The 24,078-nt window shown below is 43.3% G+C and overlaps 2 protein-coding genes across 2 annotated transcripts; both read right to left on the bottom strand.

The window, feature by feature from the left end:
- Positions 1-1,252: 1,252 nt before the first annotated feature.
- Positions 1,253-11,893, bottom strand: LOC311103753 (pyrroline-5-carboxylate reductase 1, mitochondrial-like). The gene is made up of 8 exons (XM_084145395.1): positions 11,782-11,893; positions 11,464-11,549; positions 10,113-10,183; positions 9,679-9,858; positions 5,942-6,163; positions 5,266-5,358; positions 4,469-4,632; positions 1,253-3,742 (listed from the first exon to the last, which is right to left on the bottom strand). The coding sequence occupies exons 2-8, from the start codon at positions 11,528-11,530 to the stop codon at positions 3,577-3,579; spliced, it is 963 nt and encodes a 320-aa protein (XP_084001521.1). The 5' UTR covers positions 11,531-11,549; positions 11,782-11,893; the 3' UTR covers positions 1,253-3,576.
- A 6,769-nt stretch (positions 11,894-18,662) lies between these two features.
- On the bottom strand, positions 18,663-19,586 carry LOC311103578 (myeloid-associated differentiation marker-like protein 2; the record flags this gene model as incomplete). The annotated part of the gene is made up of 1 exon (XM_084145169.1): positions 18,663-19,586. One exon carries the CDS (start codon positions 19,584-19,586, stop codon positions 18,663-18,665), a length of 924 nt encoding a protein of 307 aa, XP_084001295.1.
- Between the last annotated feature and the right edge of the window lie 4,492 nt (positions 19,587-24,078).

Consider the following 24,078-nt stretch of genomic DNA (forward strand, 5'->3'; position numbering starts at 1 on the left):
TAGGGATGGTGCCAGGTTTCCTCCAGATGTGACGCTTGGCATTCAGGCCAAAGAGTTCAATCTTGGTTTCATCAGACCAGAGAATCTTGTTTCTCATGGTCTGAGAGTTTTTAGGTGCCTTTTGGCAAACTCCAAGCAGGCTGTCATGTGCCTTTTACTGAGGAGTGGCTTCCGTCTGGCCACTCTACCATAAAGGCCAGATTGTGGAGTGCTGCAGAGATGGTTCTCCCATCTCCACAGAGGAACTCTAGAGCCCTGTCAGAGTGACCATCGGGTTCTTGGTCACCTCTCTGACCAAGGCCCTTCTCCACAGATTGCTCAGTTTGGCCAGGCGGTGAGCTCTAGGAAGAGTCTTGGTTGTTCCAAACTTTTTCCATTTAAGAATGACGGAGGCCACTGTGTTCTTGGGGACCTTAAATGCTGCAGAAATGTTTTGGTACCCTTACCCAGATCTGTGCCTCGACACAATCCTGTCTCGGAGCTCTATGGACAATTCCTTCGACCTCATGCCATGGTTTTTGCTCTGACATGCACTGTCAACTGTGGGACCTTAGACACGTGTGTACCTTTCCAAATCATGTTCAATCAATTACATTTACCACAGGTGGACTCCAATCAAGTTGTAGAAACATCTCAAGAATGATCAATGGAAACAGTATGCACCTGAGCTCAATTTTCGAGTCTCATAGCAAAGGGTCTGAATACTTAAGTAAATAAGGTATTTCTGTTTTTTGTTATAAATGTGCAACATTTATAAAAAACTGTTTTCGCTTTGTCATTATGGGGTATTGTGTGTAGATTGCTGAATTGTTAAAATCCATTTTAGAATAAGGCTGTAACGTAACAAAATGTGGAAAAAGTTAAGGGGACTGAATACTTTCCGAAGGCACTGTATATAGTTTCCATTTATTTGACTCTTTTTTTTAAACAGATGCATTAAATATTTTCTAATTATCAAGACTTTTGTAAGTGTAACACATAGCAGAATATCAAAAGTCTGGGTGTGAGACAAAAACTGTGCAAAACAGTGAAATCCAGACATGAAATGCTTTAGAAAATAAAAAAATAAAAAATTGAAAGCTGAAAAAAAAAGTTTAAGGTTATTTTAGTCTCTACTTAATAGTTGTGAAATAAATAAAACATCTAAATTAACATTGTATCTTAAAAATCTAACCCTGTGACACAAAAAGGGCTGTATTTGCAAAATCAACCATATATGGATACAGGCTGCAGAAAAAAAGACCAGACAATATCTGTTCAAATATTTAATAAATCATAAAAGCTTTGGAAATAATGTTTACAAATGCTTTCTTTGCTTAATAAAACAGATCTAGACTTTACACATTTTGTTCCAAAAGTCTATAAACTCTTACACGTTCAGCATTTTCATGTATTCCATTTTGTATAGGCCTAATAGTACCACCTCCACCTTGTAACACAAAAATATGCCAGTCAAAAAAAGGGCTGTGTATTTGTGTGTAACTTTGACTGCTACCATCTTGAACAAGTCTTTAATGCAAAGGAGATGTATCTACACTGGACAAAAATATAAATGCAACATGTAAAGTTTTAGTCCCATGTTTTATGAGCTGAAATAAAAGATCCCAGAAATGTTCCATACGCACAAAAAGCTTATTTCTCTCAAATGTGCACAAATTTGTTTACATCCCTGTTAGTGAGCATTTCTACTTTGCCAAGATAATCCCTCCACCTGACAAGTGTGGCATATAAAAGAAGCTGATTAAACAGCATGACCATTACACAGGTGCACCTTGTGCGGGGGACAATAAAAGCACTCTAAAATGTACGGTTTTGTCATACAACACAATGCCACAGATGTCTCAAGTTGAGGGAGCTTGCAATTGGTATGCTGACTGCAGGAATGTCCACCAGAGCTGTTGCCAGAGAATTGAATGTTATTTTCCTCTACTGTCCTTTTAGAGAATTTGGCAGTACATCCAACCCGCCTCACAACAACAGACCATGTGTATGGCGTCATGTGGGCGAGCGGTTTGCTGACGTCAACGTTGTGAACAGAGTGCCCCATGGTGGCGGTGGGGTTATGGTATGGACAGGCATAAGCTACAGACAACAAACACAATTACATTTTATCGATGGCAATTTCAATGTACAAAAATACCATGACGAGATCCTGAGGCCCATTGTGAGTCCCATAGCTGTGACCAACAGATGCATATCTGTATTCCCAGTCATGTGAAATCCATAGATTAGGGCCTAATGAATTTATTTCAATTGACTGAATTCCTCATATGAACTGCAACTCAGTAAAATCTTTGAAATTGTTGCATGTTGCGTTTATATTTCTGTTCAGTATATATATATATATATATGTGTGTAACTTTAGTAACATTAATGACTGCTGCCATCTTGAACAAGTCTCTTTTAAAAATATACATCTCAACAAGACAAACCTGGATAAAGAAAGGTTCAATAGAATTCCCATTTTGTTGTGTGTCTAAACACAGTGTTGCTGCTTTTACAAACTGAAAAACTAAGTACTTTCCCCCGAGTCAGGTAAAAACTATTAACATGCTAAAGCTGTAATATAATCTCTCAATCAAGCAAAGAAAATAGCCAGAAAATGAAGAGATAACCAACAGAAAACAGGGACCTTTGATGTTTACAAGACAGACCAAAATAGTTCCAGTTAGACTGTAAATAATGTATGACCTACTAATCTGTCTAGCGGAACATATAGGCACACATTCTATGAAACAGAAGATATAGATAGCTAAGCACATTATAAGACGTGCAACTCCACATCCGCCTCTGTTTCTACACCGTTTACTGAAAGGGAGTGGGAGGCAGGAAGCCTAGTGGTGAAGAACGTTCGGACCGTAACCGAAAGATCGCTGGTTGGAATCCCCGAACCGACTAGGTGAAAAATCAGTGTGCCCTTGAGCAAGGCACTTGACCATAATTGCTCCTGTAAGTCGCTCTGGATAAGATAAGAGTGTCTGCTAAACAACTGAAATGTAAAGGAATTGTGACCTGTTGCTCATCACCATGTGGGTCCATCTTAACTGTCTAGTGGCATCTTCTTCCCCGGTCTCCTCCTACCTCTCTTCTCCTTCATCTGCACTGATATGAAAACACTGGACAGGTGAAAGCCATAATGCCTATTAGGAACTTGCTTTCACCTGTCCAGATGTTTATATTCAGTGAATATGGGATGAACGGAGACCAGGAGAAGTGTCTCTTCACTCTACATCCTCTATTGCTGCTCTAAGTTTATCCTTTAAACGTTTATGAAGCTGCCATGTATGCTCATCCTCCTCCTCTCAGCTGGCATGCTATAACGATAATAACAATTTTTGAAGGGTCGAAATACTACGTTCAGTAGTGTTTCATTCTTTTGAGGGTCTCATTGATCTCTCCATCTGGGGCATGTTCACTAGGAAGCAAATGGACCGAAACAGGGAGGAACTACCTGAACTTGTCCAATAAGAAACTCGTTTTCATTGCGAAATGTTTGCCGTTACAAAATGTTTTGCTATGGTGTGCAGTGCACTAATATGAATACACCCGTTCTGTGATCAGAGCCACTCAATTCAATCACTTCTTGTGCCTGGGGTTGCTGCTGTTGAACCGGCTGATCCCAGATCCCGTCCGGACGCCCACCCCTGTTCCCACCCCTGGCTGCTGCAGAACCTTGTCCAGTGTAGTCTTCTTGATGGCCGCAGGGGAGATCTTCTCCTGGTCAGCCAAGAACTGGAGTTCCCTGATTGAAAGAAACAAGTATTTTAACAGAGGCTGTTATCCAGAGACATCAAGTCAAATATTCACACACAGACACTCCTGTTTGAGCCACATTATTTAAAAGAGATGGGACATTGCTTATGGTGTGTGTCTACTATCCGTTAGTTACAAAAGTTCAGACATATGCATCTAGCACCCTCTGCTGTCTAAACAATAGCATCCAGCCATACAACAGAGGACTATGGCACAGGCATTACTTTTACACAAGACATATAGGTCTGGTTTCCTGAACCCAGATTTAGACCAGTCCTGGACTAAAAGCACACTCAATGGAGAATCTCCAATGAAAGCGCTGGTAGTCTGGCTGAATCTGGGTTCGGGAAACCGGCCCATAGCCTAACTGACATCAGTGCTACATCAGTGTTATGTGGTTATATCGAAAAGCCACATTTTGTTAAAGACCTACTGTCCTCACCATACCACCGGCCAGGGCTTATCCACAAAGATCCAACATATTGAATGTTGCAGGAGAAATGTAACACATACCTTTGACATACTTCTTTATTGTTCACGACAGGGGATTTCTATCTGCACATTCCGGTTTGATTTCCAGGACACAGATTGAGCCTAGTCCTTGACTAAAAAGCATTTTCTATGGAGAATTTCCATTGGAAGTGCTTTTTAGTCCAGGATTAGGCTTGATCTGGGTCTGGGAAACTGTCCCTCTGTAAAGCGGCGCCCAGCCTACCTGGTCCTGATGCAGGAGGCCTCTACAGCGTTGATGAGCAGGGCGCGGAAGCCCCCACTCTCCATGACGTGCAGGGCGTGAATGGTGGCGCCCCCTGGGGAGCAAACGTTGTCCTTCAGCTGGCCAGGGTGCTGCTCCGAGTCCAACAGCATTTTGGCTGCTCCCTATGGGAAAGACAAAATAGAGACATAAACATACTGTGGTGAATTTGGGGGTAGCCTCAACCGGGAACTGGAACCCGGGTCCCTGTGAGCGACAGTAATACATCTTAACCGTTACACCTAGAGATCTGAACCCATTGACGAGGTTGCTAGGTATACCAAGGTTGCTTCAATTCGATACACTCTACAGTCAAGCAAACGTTTGCATGGCTCATGGTTATATTGTCAAACTCAAGAGAAGAATTCTCCATGTTTTTTCTCTGATGCAATAGATTTCTTAAAAAATGTTTCCGGATCAAAATCTGTTGTATAATAAAAATAACAGTCACAAGCAGTCCTCAAAAGACATTTCTGACTGAGATTCAGGGCTTGCCTGGTTGCTAGTCTCTGTTCAGCGTTTACATTCCCTCATTGTACTCTGTGTCATTTGCCAACGATAGCTGTGGGAGTTATCGAATCAGGATAAAATCCTCTGATCTCCTCAAGCTCATTAATGATAGAATGTTCATATTTGAAGAAAGACCAGTCTCTTTGGCATATGACACAGAGTACAAGGAGTGTAATGTTAGAGATTGGTACTAAGACTAATTCCAGGGCTAGACGTTCATAAATAATGCATGTAGATGATGTTCTCACCAGCAGTGCCTGTGCTCCAAGCCGTATAGCCAGTCTCCTGGGCAGACCCATTTTCACCCCACCGTCAGCAAGCGCTTCCACAGCTGTAAATGCCTATAGGTAGACAAACAAAGACAAACACGCACTGATCATATGCACACTCATCACATGTATAAACACATAGTTCAAATGGGCTCTGGGGATTATACAATAGAGAAAAGAGTTAACAGAAATGACTAGCCAGCCAGTAGTTTAAGCAGGCATAGTAGGCCTTCTAGCGGCTAGGCAAGGTCCAGTTCTTATAACCCATTATTTCCATGGTCGATCAAGAAAATAATTAGCTAAAATAGTTTTACCACCCAAAGGTATGGTTCTAGCCCACTGGGCTAGCCTAGGCATTATCTCGGGGAGCTAGTCTTCTGGTGTCAGGAGAGGTCAGTCATCCCACAAGCGGGGTTTACTGAACCACCTCAGTAACAGTGGCAGACATGCAAAGCACAATTGAAAAAAGCACATCAGTTATCTTGTTGCAGGTGCGTGGGGATAATGTGGTATCTTAAAAGAAAAGAGAAACCTGCACACTACTCCTGCTCGTACTGTATCACTGTTTATTCAAGCTTACATGTCGGCCTCTTGGCCTTCGTCAGAGCTTTTGTGATAGTCAATGTAAAATACAAACTACAACATAACCACTCACATAGGCGGGTCCACTGCCACTGAGTCCGGTGACGGCATCGATCAGGTCCTCCTCCACCTCCGTGCAGTAGCCCACACTGGCCATCAGCTGCTCCAGCAGCCTCCCGTCCTCCAGCTCGGCGTGGGTACCCGTGGCGTAGACCGTGGCTCCCTCCCGAACCACCACTGGGGTGTTGGTCATACATCGCATCACCTTGGGGAACAGGCGGTACTGGAGCAGCTTCTGCAATGGTCAAGGGGAGAAGACAGATTTCAGATGTATTACCTGATAGAAACATGAGGAAAAGCTTCATGAAAACGGTCTTTGCAGTGAAACTTCCTTTTTGAATACGTTTTTTATTTTTTTACTTGCAATGACTGTGATAAGTGGTGGTGTGATGATCCAGATATATCCTCACACATCTTTGCTTACAATCATATCATGAATTATCTGCCTAATTACTCCCACAACTTAAAAATGTTCTAAAGGTAATGTTCTAAAGGTAGAAGTGTTTTCCATCATTCTCTCTGCCCCAGATCACACAGGATACAGAACTCTCAAGAGGCCTCAGCTTGTGACAATCCAACCTTGAACGGTCTCAAACTGCTGAATTTCACTCTACAGTAAGGGAAAAAAGTACTTGATCCCCTGCTGATTTTGTACGTTTGCCCACTGACAAAGAAATGATCAGTCTATAATTTTAATGGTAGGTTTATTTGAACAGTGAGAGACAGAATAACAACAAAAAAATCCAGAAAAACGCATGTCAAAAATGTTATAAATTGATTTGCATTTTAATGAGGGAAATAAGTATTTGACCCCCTCTCAATCACAAAGATTTTTGGCTCCCAGGTGTCTTTTATACAGGTAACGAGCTGAAATTAGGAGCACACTCTTAAAGGGAGTACTCCTAATCTCAGTTTGTTACCTGTATAAAAGACACCTGTCCACAGAAGCAATCAATCAGATTCCAAACTCTCCACCATGGCCAAGACCAAAGAGCTCTCCAAGGATGTCAGGGACAAGATTGTAGACCTACACAAGACTGGAATGGGCTACAAGACCATCGCCAAGTAGCTTGGTGAGAAGGTGACAACAGTTGGTGCGATTATTCGCAAATGGAAGGAACAGAAAATAACTGTCCATCTCCCTCAGCCAGGGGCTCCATGCAAGATCTCACCTCGTGGAGTTGCAATGATCATGAGAACGGTGAGGAATCATCCCAGAACTACACAGGAGGATCTTGTCAATGATCTCAAGGCAGCTGGGACCATAGTCACCAAGAAAATAATTGGTAACACACTACGTCGTGAAGGACTGAAATCCTGCAGCGCCCGCAAGGTCCCCCTGCTCAAGAAAGCACATATACAGGGCCATCTGAAGTTTGCCAATGAACATCTGAATGATTCAGAGGAGAACTGGGTGAAAGTGTTGTGGTCAGATGAGACCAAAATCGAGCTCTTTGGCATCAACTCAACTCGCCGTGTTTGGAGGAGGAGGAATGCTGCCCATGACCCCAAGAACACCATCCCCACAGTCAAACATGGAGGTGGAAACATTATGCTTTGGGGGTGTTTTTCTGCTAAGGGGACAGGACAACTTCACCGCATCAAAGGGACGATGGACGGGGCCATGTACCATCAAATCTTGGGTGAGAACCTCCTTCCCTCAGCCAGGGCATTGAAAATGGGTCGTGGATGGGTATTCCAGCATGACAATGACCCAAAACACACGGCCAAGGCAACAAATGAGTGGCTCAAGAAGAAGCACATTAAGGTCCTGGAGTGGCCTAGCCAGTCTCCAGACCTTAATCCCATAGAAAATCTGTGGAGGGAGCTGAAGGTTCGAGTTGCCAAACGTCAGCCTCGAAACCTTAATGACTTGAAGAAGATCTGCAAAGAGGAGTGGAACAAAATCCCTCCTGAGATGTGTGCAAACCTGGTGGCCAACTACAAGAAACGTCTGACCTCTGTGATTGCCAACAAGGGTTTTGCCACCAAGTACTAAGTCATGTTTTGCAGAGGGGTCAAATACTTATTTCCCTCATTAAAATGCAAATAAATTCATAACATTTTTGACATGCGTTTTTCTGGATTTTTTTGTTGTTATTCTGTCTCTCACTGTTCAAATAAACCTACCATTAAAATTATAGACTGATCATGTCTTTGTCAGTGGGCAAACATACAAAATCAGCAGGGGATCAAATACTTTTTTCCCCTCACTGTATGTACCCAAAGTAGCAGATGTCTCACTGTTACCATTGATCAATTGAAAGTTGTATCAGGTCCATATCAACCAACGTCTGTAACGATGCATGTACACATCATTCAAAATGACTATATAATGTCGACACTCAGAAGAATCATTTGCCTTTGTGTCTTTTGTGCCATGCATTTTTAGCCACCTTGCTATTGGCCTTGGCTTTTTCACATGACCACTTGTAACGCAAAGCTCTGCATTAAAAAATATTTTCCTTCCACCAGATCCTAGAAGTCTCTTCTTTGACCTTTTCAAAGTCAAATTGCTACTGCAGAATTACAGCTCACAGTTGTTTTTACCAATCACTTGTTTAATGCACACTGACTGGAAGCTGCTCTGGATAAGAGTGTCTGCTAATGGACTAAAATGTAATGTAAATGTCACTAAGACAAGAGTTAAGTTATCGACAAATACCACTGAGCTACAGAACTACGGTATCGAAGGTAGGTTTTAGTTTAGAAGTAGTGTATTAGGGACATCCAGTAACTTGCAGGTGCAGGGTACAACATTAAAATACAATATAGAAAGATAAGCTACCCACACAAACAGTTGAATGCTTCCCAAGTTTTATTGTGCAATGTTTCGACCTAATAACTCATGACAAAAAGCTTGATTTTGCCATTTTGTGGTCTGGTTATCTCAAATAGCACAGTATGAATCTATCCTGATTCTCTATTTGTCAGTCTCTTGTGAGAGAGCATGGCTGTTCATCAGATTGCAGTGTGTGGCACCTATCCCAGTATCACGACAGAGGGCTGAGGTATTTTCAGCGGGAACAGAATGGAAGGGTGATTCATGTTGTAGCAGCCTTAAGTTGCTATGCCCTAGGGCTATGTGAGACCAGAGCACGGTAGTGACTGAGGGGGCAGGGAGAGAATCTCAATGGCATTTCATTGATTTCTTGCGTCCTCTCGCCTCCTTCAATTGAGATTCTCCCAGGGAGAGGAGAGGGACTTCTGACCTCATCCAATGGGTTTTGAGGAGGAGGAGAGAGGAATCAAGAAAATGCAATTTAAATTCTCCCAGGGAGAGGGGAAGTCAGTCAGTCTGTGACACAGAACTGGAAGTCTCGGGTTAGGCTATATCAGAGGGCTGTAGCTTCATTGATCTGACAGAATGGAACAAGTGATTTCAAAGCAGGATTCCACCAGAATGCTTTCACCTATCCAATCATATCAGGGGCTTGTTCAATAGGCACCAATCGTAAGAAAACCAGTGAGGTACTTGTCCAATAAGAAATAAACATTTCAGTTCTGTTGCAAAATGTTCTGTTCTGTGCACTAATGAACACGACCCAGATCCGTAGTTCAGTACTGAGGAGAGAGAGAAAGCACTAGCTAAAGTCAACTTTAATTGGATTTCACAGTATGAATCTATCCTGATTTTGTATTTTTGTCACTCTTCCGTTTTCTATTGCAAAACATTTTTCTAAAGATCTGTAAATCAGTAGAGAGAGAAAGCTCTAGCTAAAGTCGACTTTCATTGGACTTCAAACTGACCTTCTCAATGGAGCTGATGGTGACGCCCGCTGCACAGGACACGATGAGGTGGCGGTCCTCGATGTCCGGTCCGATCTCATCCAACACGAAGGGGATGATGTGTGGTTTGACAGCCAGGAACAATACGTCACTCTTGTTCACCACCTCCTTGTTGCTGGTTGTGAGATTGACACCCATTTTCTGCGTAGACGAGCACAGCCAAAATTAACAAATTGATCTCTCTCTCTCCCCCTCTGTCTCCCTCTGTCTCCCTCTCCCCCTCTGTCTCCCTCTCCCCCTCTGTCTCCCTCTGTCTCCCTCGTCCTCTGTATCTCGTGTGTGTGGGATTTCATTTGAGTGTAGCCGATGTGAGATGGTTATAGATATGCTGTAACTGAGGAAGCGTATTCCCACAAACATCCAGCGCACCCCAATGACTGATTCATTCTACTCACCCGCAGTCCTGACACTGTGGGAAGATCTGTGTCTGGGGAGCTGGCAGTGATCCTATGGGTGGCAATGACACCTGCAGGGTTGGGAGAGGGGAAAATCAAGCAGAATACCCTGCTTAAAAAAAACAGCATAGACCAGCATAGGCTGGTGACTAGTGCTAGTTTTGCTGGTGACCAGCCTTCGCTGTGTTGTTCCTGGTGCCTTCGTTGGGTTGCTGCTGGTGCCTTTGTTGGGTTTGTAGTGACCAGCCTTGGCTGTGTTTTGGACACTGGTGACCAGCCTTGGCTGTGTTTTGGACACTGTTGACCAGCCTTCTCTGTGTTTTTGTTGGTGACCGGCCTTCTCTGTGTTTTTGCTGGTGACCAGCTTTCGCTGTGTTCTGTACACTGGTATAATATAAAAACGAAATAGAAATATTTGTATAAAACTAAATAAAAATGAGCAAATCAGGCCTGAAAACAAACAAACTAATCAGAATTTCAAAAGAAATAAAAACTAATAGAAATAAAAACTAGAATATCCTTGGATCGGTGTGGTCAGACCAGCTTGACCAAGACCATGAAGGGACCAGCTTGACCAAGACCATGCTGGACCAGCTTAGTCACCAGCATAAGCTGGTATGCGTCTGAAACACAGCGAAGGCTGGTCACCAGCAAAACCATCTAGACCATGCTGGTAAACCAGCATAATCAGCTAGACTATGCTGGTCCGATCAGCTTAGCCAGCTAGACCATGCTGATCAACCAGCAAAACTAGCTATACCATGCTGGTCAGACCAGCTTGACCAGCATCAGACCAGCTAAACATTTCTGCTGGTCTATGCTGTTTTTTTCAGCAGGGTACTGAATGGGTTAACACAGAATACATTTAAAACACATAAATATACAATACATTAATAGGGAGGTTCAAACTTCATATGACAGTATAGAATGGCTCATGCTCCTCAAAGCATAGCCAGCAGATCCGACCCGCTTGCTTACAGGTGCACTAGGGTCTGACAGCATTCCTGTGTATATTATGACACTGCGGAGATATGGCTTGGAAACGTACCTCAATCCAGGGATGAAAAATGCACTGTTCTCCGAATTGTCCAGTTATCCTAAAGGTTACACAGAGAAGATTGAACGACTGCTAGTTTTTTAGCAGTCCTTCAATCTTCTCAGTGTAAGAGATGGGATAATGTGACAATTCGGAGTAAAAACGCGTTTCTGCATTGAAGTATGTTTTCCGGCCGATATCTCGCTCCAGCTCTGCGGCGTCTTAATATACACAGGAATGCTGATCGACCCTAGTGCAGCTGTAAGCAAACGGGTCGGATCTGCCAGCTACTCAAAGCAATGCTCCGCTGGTTACCTGCAGCACTGAATCCTTTCACCAAAGCATGGGCCAACTGACCCGCTCCGATGAACCCCACGCTCATTCTGAAGTTTCTGTTGTTACTGTGAAGGTAAAGGCCACTGGTAATATCAAGCGACACACAGGCATATGCAATTCACATAACCTGCCCACCTGCCTTGTGTAAACAACAAAGAATATGTAGCATTTATAGTAAACAGTACTTCCTGATAAAACATGGAATCACAACACATGCAGTTATGACACAGTTGAAGCACTGGCGACAGCTGCCTCCAACGAAGTAGCCTAAATATTTGACAGACGAATCAAACTTACGGATGTTGCTTCGAATGTATCAAATATTTCCTTTTCCGATGTTGGCTCCAAACATATAATTCAACAGAGTAACAGTGTTAACGTGGTTTCCACGCGAAAAACAGACTATGATAATGTCATACGAAGTGACCAATAGAATGAGAGAGTCTCTAAACGTCTAACCAATGACGGTGGCAGCATGTATTTCATGTGCAGTTATGGGTGGGCTCTGTAAACTGTGTACAGCCAGTTGCATCAGCCTTGCAGTAGAGTGGGCGTGGACAAGAAATCTCTAGGTTACATTCCAGATCATGCCGTTCTAGTCGCTAAATCCGGAAGAGCGTTCATTATAAGTGTTGCAGTATAAAAGCGCTGTATTGTATTTACTGCCCTAACACATCGATTTGTTAGTGATAACATGTACAATCAAGTTATTTGCAAGGCAGAGAGGCCTATTATAATTCCCTGATACATTAGGGAATTATAATGTTGAGATGGTGTTTTCACTTATAGTAAATAGGCATTTTAACGTCATAGATTTAGCAGGTGGTAACTTGTGGAATAGACACCGGCTGGAATGCGGTTTTAACCAATCAGCATTCAGGATTAGACCCACCCGTTGTATAATTCAACCGTAGCCTAGTACCAGCTTTGTTTTCGTTGTCAGATGAGGAGAGGTGAGGACAGTTTGAACAGAGCCATCATGGTTTCCTGGCCCCCATTAAAACTAGTTCGTTCTCCATTTAAAGTGCTTTTTAGTCCAGGAAACCAGTCCATACAAATGACAGATCACAGATCCTCTGACAGAGCAGCATCTTGTAGCAGAAACAAAACCTTTGTTGGCAATGACACAGGTCAAACGTTTTCTGTAAGTCTTCACAAGGTTTTCACACACTGTTGCTGGTATTTTGGCCCATTCCTCCATGCAGATCTCCTCTAGAGCAGTGATGTTTTGGGGCTGTCGCTGGGCAACACGGACTTTCAACTCCCTCCAAAGATTTTCTATGGGGTTGAGATCTGGAGACTGGCTAGGCCATTCCAGGACCTTGAAATACTTCTTACGAAGCCACTCCTTCGTTGCCCGGGCGGTGTGTTTGGGATCATTGTCATGCTGAAAGACCCAGCCACGTTTCATCTTCAATGCCCTTGCTGATGGAAGGAGGATTTCACTCAAAATCACATGATACATGGCCCCATTCATTCTTTCCTTTACACGGATCAGTCGTCCTGGTCCCTTTGCAGAAAAACAGCCCCAAAGCTTGATGTTTCCACCCCCATGCTTCACAGTAGGTATGGTGTTCTTTGGATGCAACTCATCATTCTTTGTCCTCCAAACACGACAAGTTCTATTTTGGTTTCATCTGACCATATGACATATGACATTCTCCCAATCCTCTTCTGGATCATCCAAATGCACTCTAGCAAACTTCAGACGGGCCTGGACATGTACTGGCTTAAGCAGGGGGACACGTCTGCACTGCAGGATTTGAGTCCCTGGCGGCGTAGTGTGTTACTGATGGTAGGCTTTGTTACTTTGGTCCCAGCTCTCTGCAGGTCATTCACTAGGTCCCCCCGTGTGGTTCTGGGATTTTTGCTCACCGTTCTTGTGATCATTTTGACCCCACGGGGTGAGATCTTGCGTGGAGCCCCAGATCGAGGGAGATTATCAGTGGTCTTGTATGTCTTCCATTTCCTAATAATTGCTCCCACAGTTGATTTCTTCAAACCAAGCTGCTTACCTATTGCAGATTCAGTCTTCCCAGCCTGGTGCAGGTCTACAATTTTGTTTCTGGTGTCCTTTGACAGCTCTTTGGTCTTGGCCATAGTGGAGTTTGGAGTGTGACTGTTTGAGGTTGTGGACAGGTGTATTTTATACTGATAACAAGTTCAAACAGGTGCCATTAATACAGGTAACGAGTGGAGGACAGAGGAGCCTCTTAAAGAAGAAGTTACAGGTCTGTGAGAGCCAGAAATCTTGCTTGTTTGTAGGTGACCAAATACTTATTTTCCACCATAATTTGCAAATAAATTCATTAAAAATCCTACAATGTGATTTTCTGGATTTTTATTTCTCAATTTGTCTGTCATAGTTGACGTGTACCTATGATGAAAATTACAGGCCTCTCTCATCTTTTTAAGTGGGAGAACTTGCACAATTGGTGGCTGACTAAATACTTTTTTCCCCACTGTATATCTGATTGACTGAGATGCATCAGTAATGTTTATGCCTATTACTAACTAGTCTGTAGCCTGCTGTTCATAAAGGGAGAGAGAATGGGGAGAGAGATGAACAGGCACACAGACTATTTTAATGACATTTTGAATATTCCCAAGTTTCAGAACTTGTCAATCGGTATAAAACATTGAGTACCTCGCATGGTTTTCATTACAATACACAGTGTTCAGGGATGTTTTGCAGTGCCGACATCACATATCAAAAAGTGGTAGCTGTGCCTATGCAGTCAATTCCATAACCCCCCCCCCCCCCCCCCCCCGCCCACACACACACACACACACACACACACACACACACACACACACACACACACACACACACACACACACACACACACACACACACACATATATACTATACATATTACCAATTTTGTATTGACAATTGATACACTGAACATTCAGCTCATAATGAATCTACACACTGACTGAACTTGGACTAAAATATCAGGAGTAGAAGTTGAAACATGCAGTTAGGTTTACAATAAATACCATAAGTACTCAATGATGGAAAGCCAATTCAAAACACTACACATTACATTTTTAAAATATTATTGTCATTATTAGAAAAACATCTTAGTTAAGATAAAAGTTTCTGAAATCCTTATTGAAACACAATAAATAAAACAGACTATTTCAACACATGAAAACAACCCAATGATGATTTACAACATCCTTCAATAAATAACGGGCGACATGTTCATAGTACAAGAGAAATGTGCAAAGTGCAAAAATGACCATGAACCTCGTTATAATCTTGAAACTTTTCGTCAAATAATGCGCATTATTAGTAGGCGACTACATTTTATCGATTGCTCAGTTTACTAAACCTTATAAATAGCTTATTTATAACGCAGATTGTAGAGGAAAAGTTTTTGTTTAAATCACACTGCCAGATTATGAGGTTTACAGATTTTCTTTGCATTTAGCACATCGCTTTTGCACTGCGAAAATGTCGCCCAACATCTTCAAAGCTCTGAATTAAACTAATGTACTGCCCCATAAGACAGAGTGCCTACAACAGTACTGGCCCATGTCTCGGGTTTCTCTTAGAGATTATAATACTGGTACAGTGCCTTGCAAAAGTATTCATCCCCCTTGGCGTTGTTCATATTTTGTTGCATTACAACCTGTAATTTAAATTGATTTTTATTTGGATTTCATGTAATGGACATACACAAAATAGTCCAAATTGGTGAAGTGAAATAAAAAAAATAACTTGTTAAAAAAATTCTAAAAGATAAATAACGGAAAAGTGGTGCGTGCATATGTACTCACCCCCTTTGCTATGAAGCCCCTAAATAAGATCTGGTGCAACCAATTACCTTCAGAAGTAACATAATTAGTTAAATAAAGTCCACCTGTGTGCAATCTAAGTGTCACATGATCTGTCACATGATCTCAGTATATATACACCTGTTCTGAAAGGCCCCAGAGTCTGCAACACCACTAAGCAAGGGGCACCACCAAGCAAGCGGACCATGAAGACCAAGGAGCTCTCCAAACAGGTCAGGGACAAAGTTGTGGAGAAGTACAGATCAGGGTTGGGTTATAAAAAAATATCAGAAACTTTGAACATCCCACGGAGCACCATTAAATCCATTATTTAAAAAATGGAAAGAATATGGCACCACAACAAACCTGCCAAGAGAGGGCCGCCCACCAAAACTCACGGATCAGGCAAGGAGGGCATTAATCAGAGAGGCAACAAAGAGACCAAAGATAACCCTGAAGGAGCTGCAAAGCTCCACAGCGGAGATTGGAGTATCTGTCCATAGGACCACTTTAAGCCGTACACTCCACAGAGCTGGGCTTTACGGAAGAGTTGACAGAAAAAAGCCATTGATAAAAGAAAAAATAAGCAAACGCGTTTGGTGTTCGCCAAAAGGCATGTGGGAGACTCCCCAAACATATGGAAGAGGGTACACTGGTCAAATGAGACTAAAATTGAGCTTTTTGGCCATCAAGAAAAACGCTATGTCTGGCGCAAACCCAACACCTCTCATCACCCCGAGAACACCATCCCCACAGTGAAGCATGGTGGTGGCAGCATCATGCTGTGGGGATGTTTTTCATCGGCAGGGAGTGGGAAACTGGTCAGAATTGAAGGAATGATGGATGGTGCTAAATACAGGGAAATTCTTGAGGGAAACCTGTTTCAGTCTTCCAGGGATTTGAGACTGGGATGGCGGTTTACCTTCCAGCAGGACAATGACCCTAAGCTTACTGCTAAAGCAACACTTGAGTGGTTTAAGGGGAAACATTTAAATGTCTTGGAATGGCCTAGTCAAAGCCCAGACCTCAATCCAATTGAGAATATGTGGTATGACTTAAAGATTGCTGCAAAAGGTGGCTCTACAAAGTATTGACTTTGGGGGGGGGGGGGTGAATAGTTATGCACGCTCAAGTTTTCTGTTTTTTTATATTATTTCTTGTTTGTTTCACCAAAACATATTTTGCATCTTCAAAGTGGTAGGCATGTTGTGTAAATCAAATGATACAAACCCCCCAAAAATCCATTTTAATTCCAGGTTGTAAGGCAACAAAATAGGAAAAATGCCAAGGGGGGTGAATATTTTCGCAAGCCACTATAATACTGATAATAATGTTAACACATAACACTGATGTTAAGAAAGGCACAGAACTGATGTTAAGAAAGACACAACACTGATGTTAAGAAAGACATAACACTGATGTTAAGAAAGGCATAACACTGATGTTAAGAAAGGCACAGCACTGATGTTAAGAAAGGCATAACACTGATGTTAAGAAAGACACAACACTGATGTTAAGAAAGACACAAAACTGATGTTAAGAAAGACACAACACTGATGTTAAGAAAGACATAACGCTGATGTTAAGAAAGACAAAACACTGATGTTAAGAAAGGCACAGCACTGATGTTAAGAAAGACACAAAACTGATGTTAAGACATAACACTGATGTTAAGAAAGGCACAACACTGATGTTAAGAAAGACACAAAACTGATGTTAAGAAAGACACAACACTGATGTTAAGAAAGACGCAACACTGATGTTAAGAAAGACAAAACACTGATGTTAAGAAAGACATAACGCTGATGTTAAGAAAGACACAACACTGATGTTAAGAAAGACACAACACTGATGTTAAGAAAGACACAAAACTGATGTTAAGACATAACACTGATGTTAAGAAAGGCACAACACTGATGTTAAGAAAGACACAACACTGACGTTAAGAAAGACACAACACTGATGTTAAGAAAGACACAACACTGATGTTAAGAAAGACAAAACACTGATGTTTAAGAAAGACACAACACTGATGTTAAGAAAGACATAACGCTGATGTTAAGAAAGACACAACACTAATGTTAAGAAAGACACAACACTGACGTTAAGAAAGGCACAACACTGATGTTAAGAAAGACACAAAACTGATGTTAAGAAAGACACAACACTGATGTTAAGAAAGACGCAACACTGATGTTAAGAAAGACAAAACACTGATGTTAAGAAAGACATAACGCTGATGTTAAGAAAGACACAACACTGATGTTAAGAAAGACACAACACTGATGTTAAGAAAGACACAAAACTGATGTTAAGACATAACACTGATGTTAAGAAAGGCACAACACTGATGTTAAGAAAGACACAACACTGACGTTAAGAAAGACACAACACTGATGTTAAGAAAGACACAACACTGATGTTAAGAAAGACAAAACACTGATGTTTAAGAAAGACACAACACTGATGTTAAGAAAGACATAAAGCTGATGTTAAGAAAGACACAACACTAATGTTAAGAAAGACACAACACTGATGTTAAGAAAGGCACAGCACTGATGTTAAGACATAACACTGATGTTAAGAAAGGCACAGCACTGATGTTAAGACATAACACTGATGTTAAGAAAGGCACAGCACTGATGTTAAGACATAACACTAATGTTAAGAAAGACATAACACTAATGTTAAGAAAGGCACAACACTGATGTTAAGAAAGACATAACAAAGGCACAAAGGCATGACATCATTGAGGAGATCTGTAATCTGTAGTAGGCATGGGGCATTCAGAGGCACTTGAGTGGAGATGCTGTGTGTCATTTCCAGTGTGGTCTCTGTCTGTCACTGAGGGCCAGGGGTGCATCTCAAAAGTATTTCCCTCAATTCCTTGTCTCCCCTCTCCACGCCTCCTTCTCACAACGTCAGAGTGAGGCAGAAGTCCATTCAAGGATCGTATCTCCTCTTGTCTTCCCCAATGCTCTCCTCCCTTACCTCATACGTTTTGATATGCAGGCGAAGAGAGAAGACGTCGTGTCCCATGAGGAACCGAGGAAAAAAAGTTTGAGATTCACCCCAGGAGTGAGGAGGGTAGAGGGGTCCTCAGTAGTGAGGAGGGTGGAGGGGTCCTCAGGCAGCAGAGTGGAGTGAGGAGGGTGAAGGGGTCCTCAGGCAGCAGAGTGGAGTGAAGAGGGTGGAGGGGTCCTCAGGCAGCAGAGTGGAGTGAGGAGGGTGGAGGGGTCCTCAGGCAGCAGAGTGGAGTGAGGAGGGTGGAGGGGTCCTCAGGCAGCAGAGTGGAGTGAGGAGGGTGGAGGGGTCCTCAAGCAGCAGAATGGAGTGAGGAGGGTGTAGGGGTCCTCAGGCAGCAGAGTGGAGTGAGGAGGGTGTAGGGGTCCTCAGGCAGCAGAGTGGGAGACAAAGCGGATCCTCTGGGAGTAGATTAGGTCACTGAAGTACAGCACCATGTTGACATGGGTGAACACCGCCACCACCAGCTTGCTGTCCCAGGGACAGTTCTCCCAGGGACAGCCATCGGGGCGACCTGGCGTGCCATACTTCCTGTCGAAGCTGAAGATGGGCCACACCAGGGCAGCGCTCAGGTACAGCAGCGTCGCCAGGAAGGTGTAAATGATCACAAAGCGGTCGAAGGGGAAACGCAGGGGCAGAGCCGAGGCTTTTCCCGACACGGTCACAGCGATCACGACCACGGTGATGGAGAAGCACAGGCTGTAGACCACCACGCAGTAATGAGTGGGGATGTGGCGGTTATACTCGCTGCCGTTGGCCAGGGCCCCGAATATAATGCAGGCCACGAAGGCCTGGACCACCTTGAGCAGGCCTGACATGGTAGCCATGTAGCCCACCACATGGCCCGGTTTGGCCCGGGTCAGAAACACCTCAGCCGCGTAGGCGAAGCAGCAGAAACTAGAGCAGACGGTGACAGCGATGCGGTAGTTGCGCACCTCGCAGCCCCCGTCGGACTTGGAGCACTGGGAGCGCAGGAAGTAGACGGGGTAGACGACGGAGGCGGTGACATACATGAGTGTGGCGAGCATGGCGAACGCCACTGTGAGGTTGTCCCAGGAGATGGGCATGCAGCAGGGGAGGCGTGTCACATCCATGGTGAACACCAGCAGGGTCATGGCGAAGCAGAAGCACCACACAAACATGCAGTAGATGCCATAGGCGTGGTTGTAGCCGGCGCTGTGGGCCACCAGGGCTATGATGGTGCAGCCCAGGAGGAGCTGGAGCATACGGGCCGCTCCTAGAGGAGACAGCACCGCCGCCTTGTTCAGGTAGTGTCCGCCTTGGGGGTCCATGGTCACACCTCCTGTCCCCTGGCTGCCGAAAGCTGTCTGGGTGTCTCTTCTTCCCAGTGATGCCTCCAGGCAGCTTCCTTCCCTTCAGGTTAGGTGTCTTTGCTGTCTGGGTCTGGGTGTCACTTATTCTCAACAATGCCAGGCAGCCTCCTTCCTATGCCTCCAGGCAGCCTCCTTCCTTTGCCTCCAGGCAGCCTCCTTCCTATGCCTCCAGGCAGCCTCCTTCCCTTCAGGCTGGGTGTTCTTGCTGTCTGGGTCTGTGTACAATGCCTCCAGGAAGCCTCCTTCCTATGGCTCCAGGCAGCCTCCCTCTCTCCCTTCAAGCTGGGTGTCCTTGGCCTGTCTCTCGCCCCTTTTCTCTCTCTCTCTGTATGGGGACCTCGCCCTTTGCCTGGCTCTTTTTATAGACAGGTCTAATTACAAATCTCTCTCTATGTTTCCCTGCGTGCACCTTGTAATTACAGCAGTGTGTTGGAGATCGGGTTACAGTCGGCCACAGTGGTGTTCAACTTACAACACAGTCAGAGCCGAAACAAGTCACTTTCAAAAGGCATTGAGCAGTGCTGATTTCATTGTCCCTATCAACAGTTTAGCCATTTTTGATTCTCAAATAACATAAAATCTTGTAACTTCTTTGTTTCTCTAGCGGTAATAATTGAATGTTGACCCAAGTGATCTGTCTAGTTTCTTACAGATGCTTGTATCAATAATCAAGTCACAGATCGAGATTGACGGTGGCAAGATATAACATTACCCTCAGTGGTGGAAAAAGTACCCAATTGTCATACTTGAGTAAAAGTAAAGATACCTTAATAGAAAATGACTCAAGTAAAAGTGAAAGTCACCCAGTAAAATGCTACTTGAGTAAAAGTAGTACTTTAAAATATTTTTACTTAAGTACTTTACACCACTGAATACCCTTGTGTTTTAACTGCAAAGTCCAACTCAGAGTCACAAAGCTCTTGTATTTCACTTCTCCTTCACGTTATGGAAGAGCAACATGTTCCTCACTGCCAACACGTCACTCCAGAGATCCAGAGCCCAACAATCCGTCAACAGGTCTCATCCAAACGCAGTACATTTCTTTTGAACGGGGGTTAGGTTGTTGTTCTGGTTGTAGTCCTGTGTCCCATGCCGGCAGCTGTACTAGGCTTGTCAAGGTCCAATACCGATCAGCTCTGTCCTTGTAATCCTTCCACTGCCAGGACCTGAGCTCCCTGGAAAAGTCCTTGTCACTGTCTGATCTCTGTCTCGTGTCCCTCTCTCTCCCTCTCTTCTTCTCTGTCTCTCTCTCACACGCTATTTCTCTCTCTCCCTCCCGCTGTCTTTCTCTCTCTCCCTCCCGCTGTCTTTCTCTCTCTCCCACTGCCTCTCACCCTCTCTCTCCTGATGTGTTCTCTCTCTCTCAAACACACACACACGTACACACACACACACACACACACACACACACACACACACACACACACACACACTCACACACACACACACACACACACACACACACACACACACACACACACACACACACACACACACACACACACACACACACAAACCCTCTCCTATATGACAGTATGTGCCCCTTAAGCTGCCAGGGAAAGTTATTTAAATGACTGCTCTGCCCAGCCCAGGGTTATGGGCCAGGCCGGGTCTATAAATAAGGGGTCTATATTCCACAGAGGAATGGGGTGGGAGCCCACATGTCCAGGTCCGCCCCCGTCAGGCACCAGCGTGGGGAGTCGTGTTTCTGGGACAGAGGTAACTGAGTTAGAGTCAGACTCTCTCTCTCTCTCTTTCTTTCTCTCATTTTCTCTCTTTCTCTCTCTTTCTCTCTCTCTCTCTCTTTCTCTCTCTCTCCCTCTCTCTCTCTCTCTCTCTCTCTCTCTCTCTCTCTCTCTTTCTCTCTCTCTCTCTCTCTCTCTCTCTCTCTCTCTTCTCTCTCTCTCTCTCTCTCTCTCTCTCTCTCTCTCTCTCTCTCTCTCTCTCTCTCGCTCTCTCTTTCTTTCTCTCTCGCTCTCTTTCTCTCTCTCTCTTTATATCTCTCTCTTTCTATCTCTCTCTCTCTCACCGGGAGACTGCCTGGCATTTATCCCCAACGTAATGACAGGGGAAAGAGCCCAAGACACCATTTTGGGGCAGCAGTTATATACAGGTCCTAGGGAGGATTATACATGAGTAACTAGAAGCTACCAGCTTTGAGCTTTATATATGTAAGATGGAGGCTTTAACTAATTACCAGTTTTGGGAAACATTGAAGCAGGTTAATATTAAAAAAGAATTTAAGTCGTTTGAGTTTCATGTGACATTCAAGGTATAGTAATGATGACTAATTTAAATCAATTTGTAAATAAAATATTTTAATACAGGGGCAACTAGGGGTGTGTTTAAGAGAAAAGTTGAGTTTCGACATTTTAATCATTTAGCAGACACTCAGCCAGAGCAATGTGTAAGTGCAAGTAAAACCTTCTTCAAAATAGCCGCTATCTACACGATCAGTTTCTACCCTAATAAATAGTTGTGTGCACTGTGTGAGTCAAGGACTCCACTTTTGGTACTCTAGATTGAGACAGAATGGCGAAGACATCAAAAAGACAACAAGAAAACATTTATTTTGAAATAATTGTAATGTGTCCTTTCTTTAAAGTCTGATACAAAGACATGCAATCAACACAAAGAGAAAAAAACTGCAATATATTTACAATTTACAAAGAATCACTTCTCTGTGAAAATAGCACTTATAAATATGATTTACATAACAAAATAAATATGTAAATTACCAATGTAGCTTGAGTTTTTTCTGTTAAAAAATATGTTACAGAACAAAATTACAATTAGTAATACTTTTCCTTCTCTGGTGTCTGCTGAAAAAGGTCATTTAAAACATAGTTTATACGACTTAACATTGAGCATTACATTACATTATCATTATATTAAAAAGTGATTTTCTATTAAAAATATAAAGAAAAGGAGTTACAATAGTGAACACTTACAAATAACCTATACAAACACTCAGACAATAATTATCCAGTATGTGATATTCTTCTCCATTTGAATGGAAATTGCATTGATTCTACAGTTTGTTGTTCAACAAAGCCCATCTAATGTGTAGTTCACCTTCTGATGTGATGATATACAGTACTGTATGCATGGAAACGGTCATGGCTGACTAAAAAGGAGTATAGCTGATGATTCTGTTGAGAGGTAAAGAGGACTACATACATTGGCACTGTTGTATAGATTAACTATTAGTGGGCCTGTGTGAGTGCCCTACAGAACCTGGGTTCAAGCAGTTTTCGTTTCCTTTTCAGATACTTTGAGTGTTTGATTGAGCCTGCGTGGAGGAGCCTGATTGGGAGGGTGAGTGGCTTGCACTTTTGGGACTATTCTATTGGTTCCATTGTTCCAGACATGCTAAATCAAGCACAAGAAAAGTATTTCAAAGATTTCAAATTCTATTTGAACCCCAGGTCTGCTGCACTGAGGCCCACATGAGCACCACAAATCAGGGAGAGCACCGTAGAACTCTAGACAGGCACGGTGTGGACATGAGATCCTCCATTATGGTCAGTCATAGAAACAGAATTCCTCTAGAATTGTATTTCTATGTGTTCAATACCTCAGGATCGGAACCATGTCAACCTGTGTCAAGGTAAGGGATGTGGTTACCTGTATAATGGACTCTTCTCTACCACAACCATCTGAATCATACTTTTTTTAGTTGGAAGCCCCATGAGAAACCTTTGTTTGAACTTTTATGATGTTCCTCCAATTGGTGGTTGTGTCAAACAGTTGTCATTGGTCCTCATACAATTCCTGCGGTTTTCAAATTAACCTGAACATGTATTGCTGCAGCTCATTATAAAAAGGTTAATTCCGGCCTCCCAATCTGACTGGTCAATTCCGGGTTGCAGCCGTGATGTTATGCATTTATGATACTGTATCAATCCAAACTGTCAGCCAGCTAGTGATTTGTTGATTGTGTTGCCTAGCATCGTATTAAGAACAGTCTGATGTTGTTGTTGTTACAGTATGCTGTGGGTTTCTGCATTCTTCATGTCTCATCCCTCTCTCTCTTTCCACTCTTTTCCCATCCCTCCACTGCCTTGGAGATGAGACAGGGGTAAATACTGACCCTGTTCAGGAGGGTGCAAGGGTTACAGAACGTTCAGATAGATATGTGTTGTGTAGAGTAGATGTGATATCTGGCACGTTCCTATTGGGAATCGTGCTGGATCCATTAGTTCCATTTATATCTGTAACGTTCTGAATGTTTCACCTCACTGAATAATCCACAGTTGTTTCCATGTTATTGGCTGTGTCCCAAATGGCACCCTAGTCCCTACATAGTCAAAAGTAGTGCACTATATATGGAATAAGGTGGCATTTGGGAAGCAGCCACTGCCTCCTTAGAGAAGGACTACTTGTCCAGTGCTTTCCACACCTTTAATGTGTGTGTGCCTGTTCTTGACTTGAGGAAGAAATACTGTGG

The sequence above is a fragment of the Coregonus lavaretus genome (assembly GCF_964263955.1).
Source record: "Coregonus lavaretus genome assembly, chromosome: 28".
Taxonomy (NCBI): Eukaryota; Metazoa; Chordata; class Actinopteri; order Salmoniformes; family Salmonidae; genus Coregonus; species Coregonus lavaretus.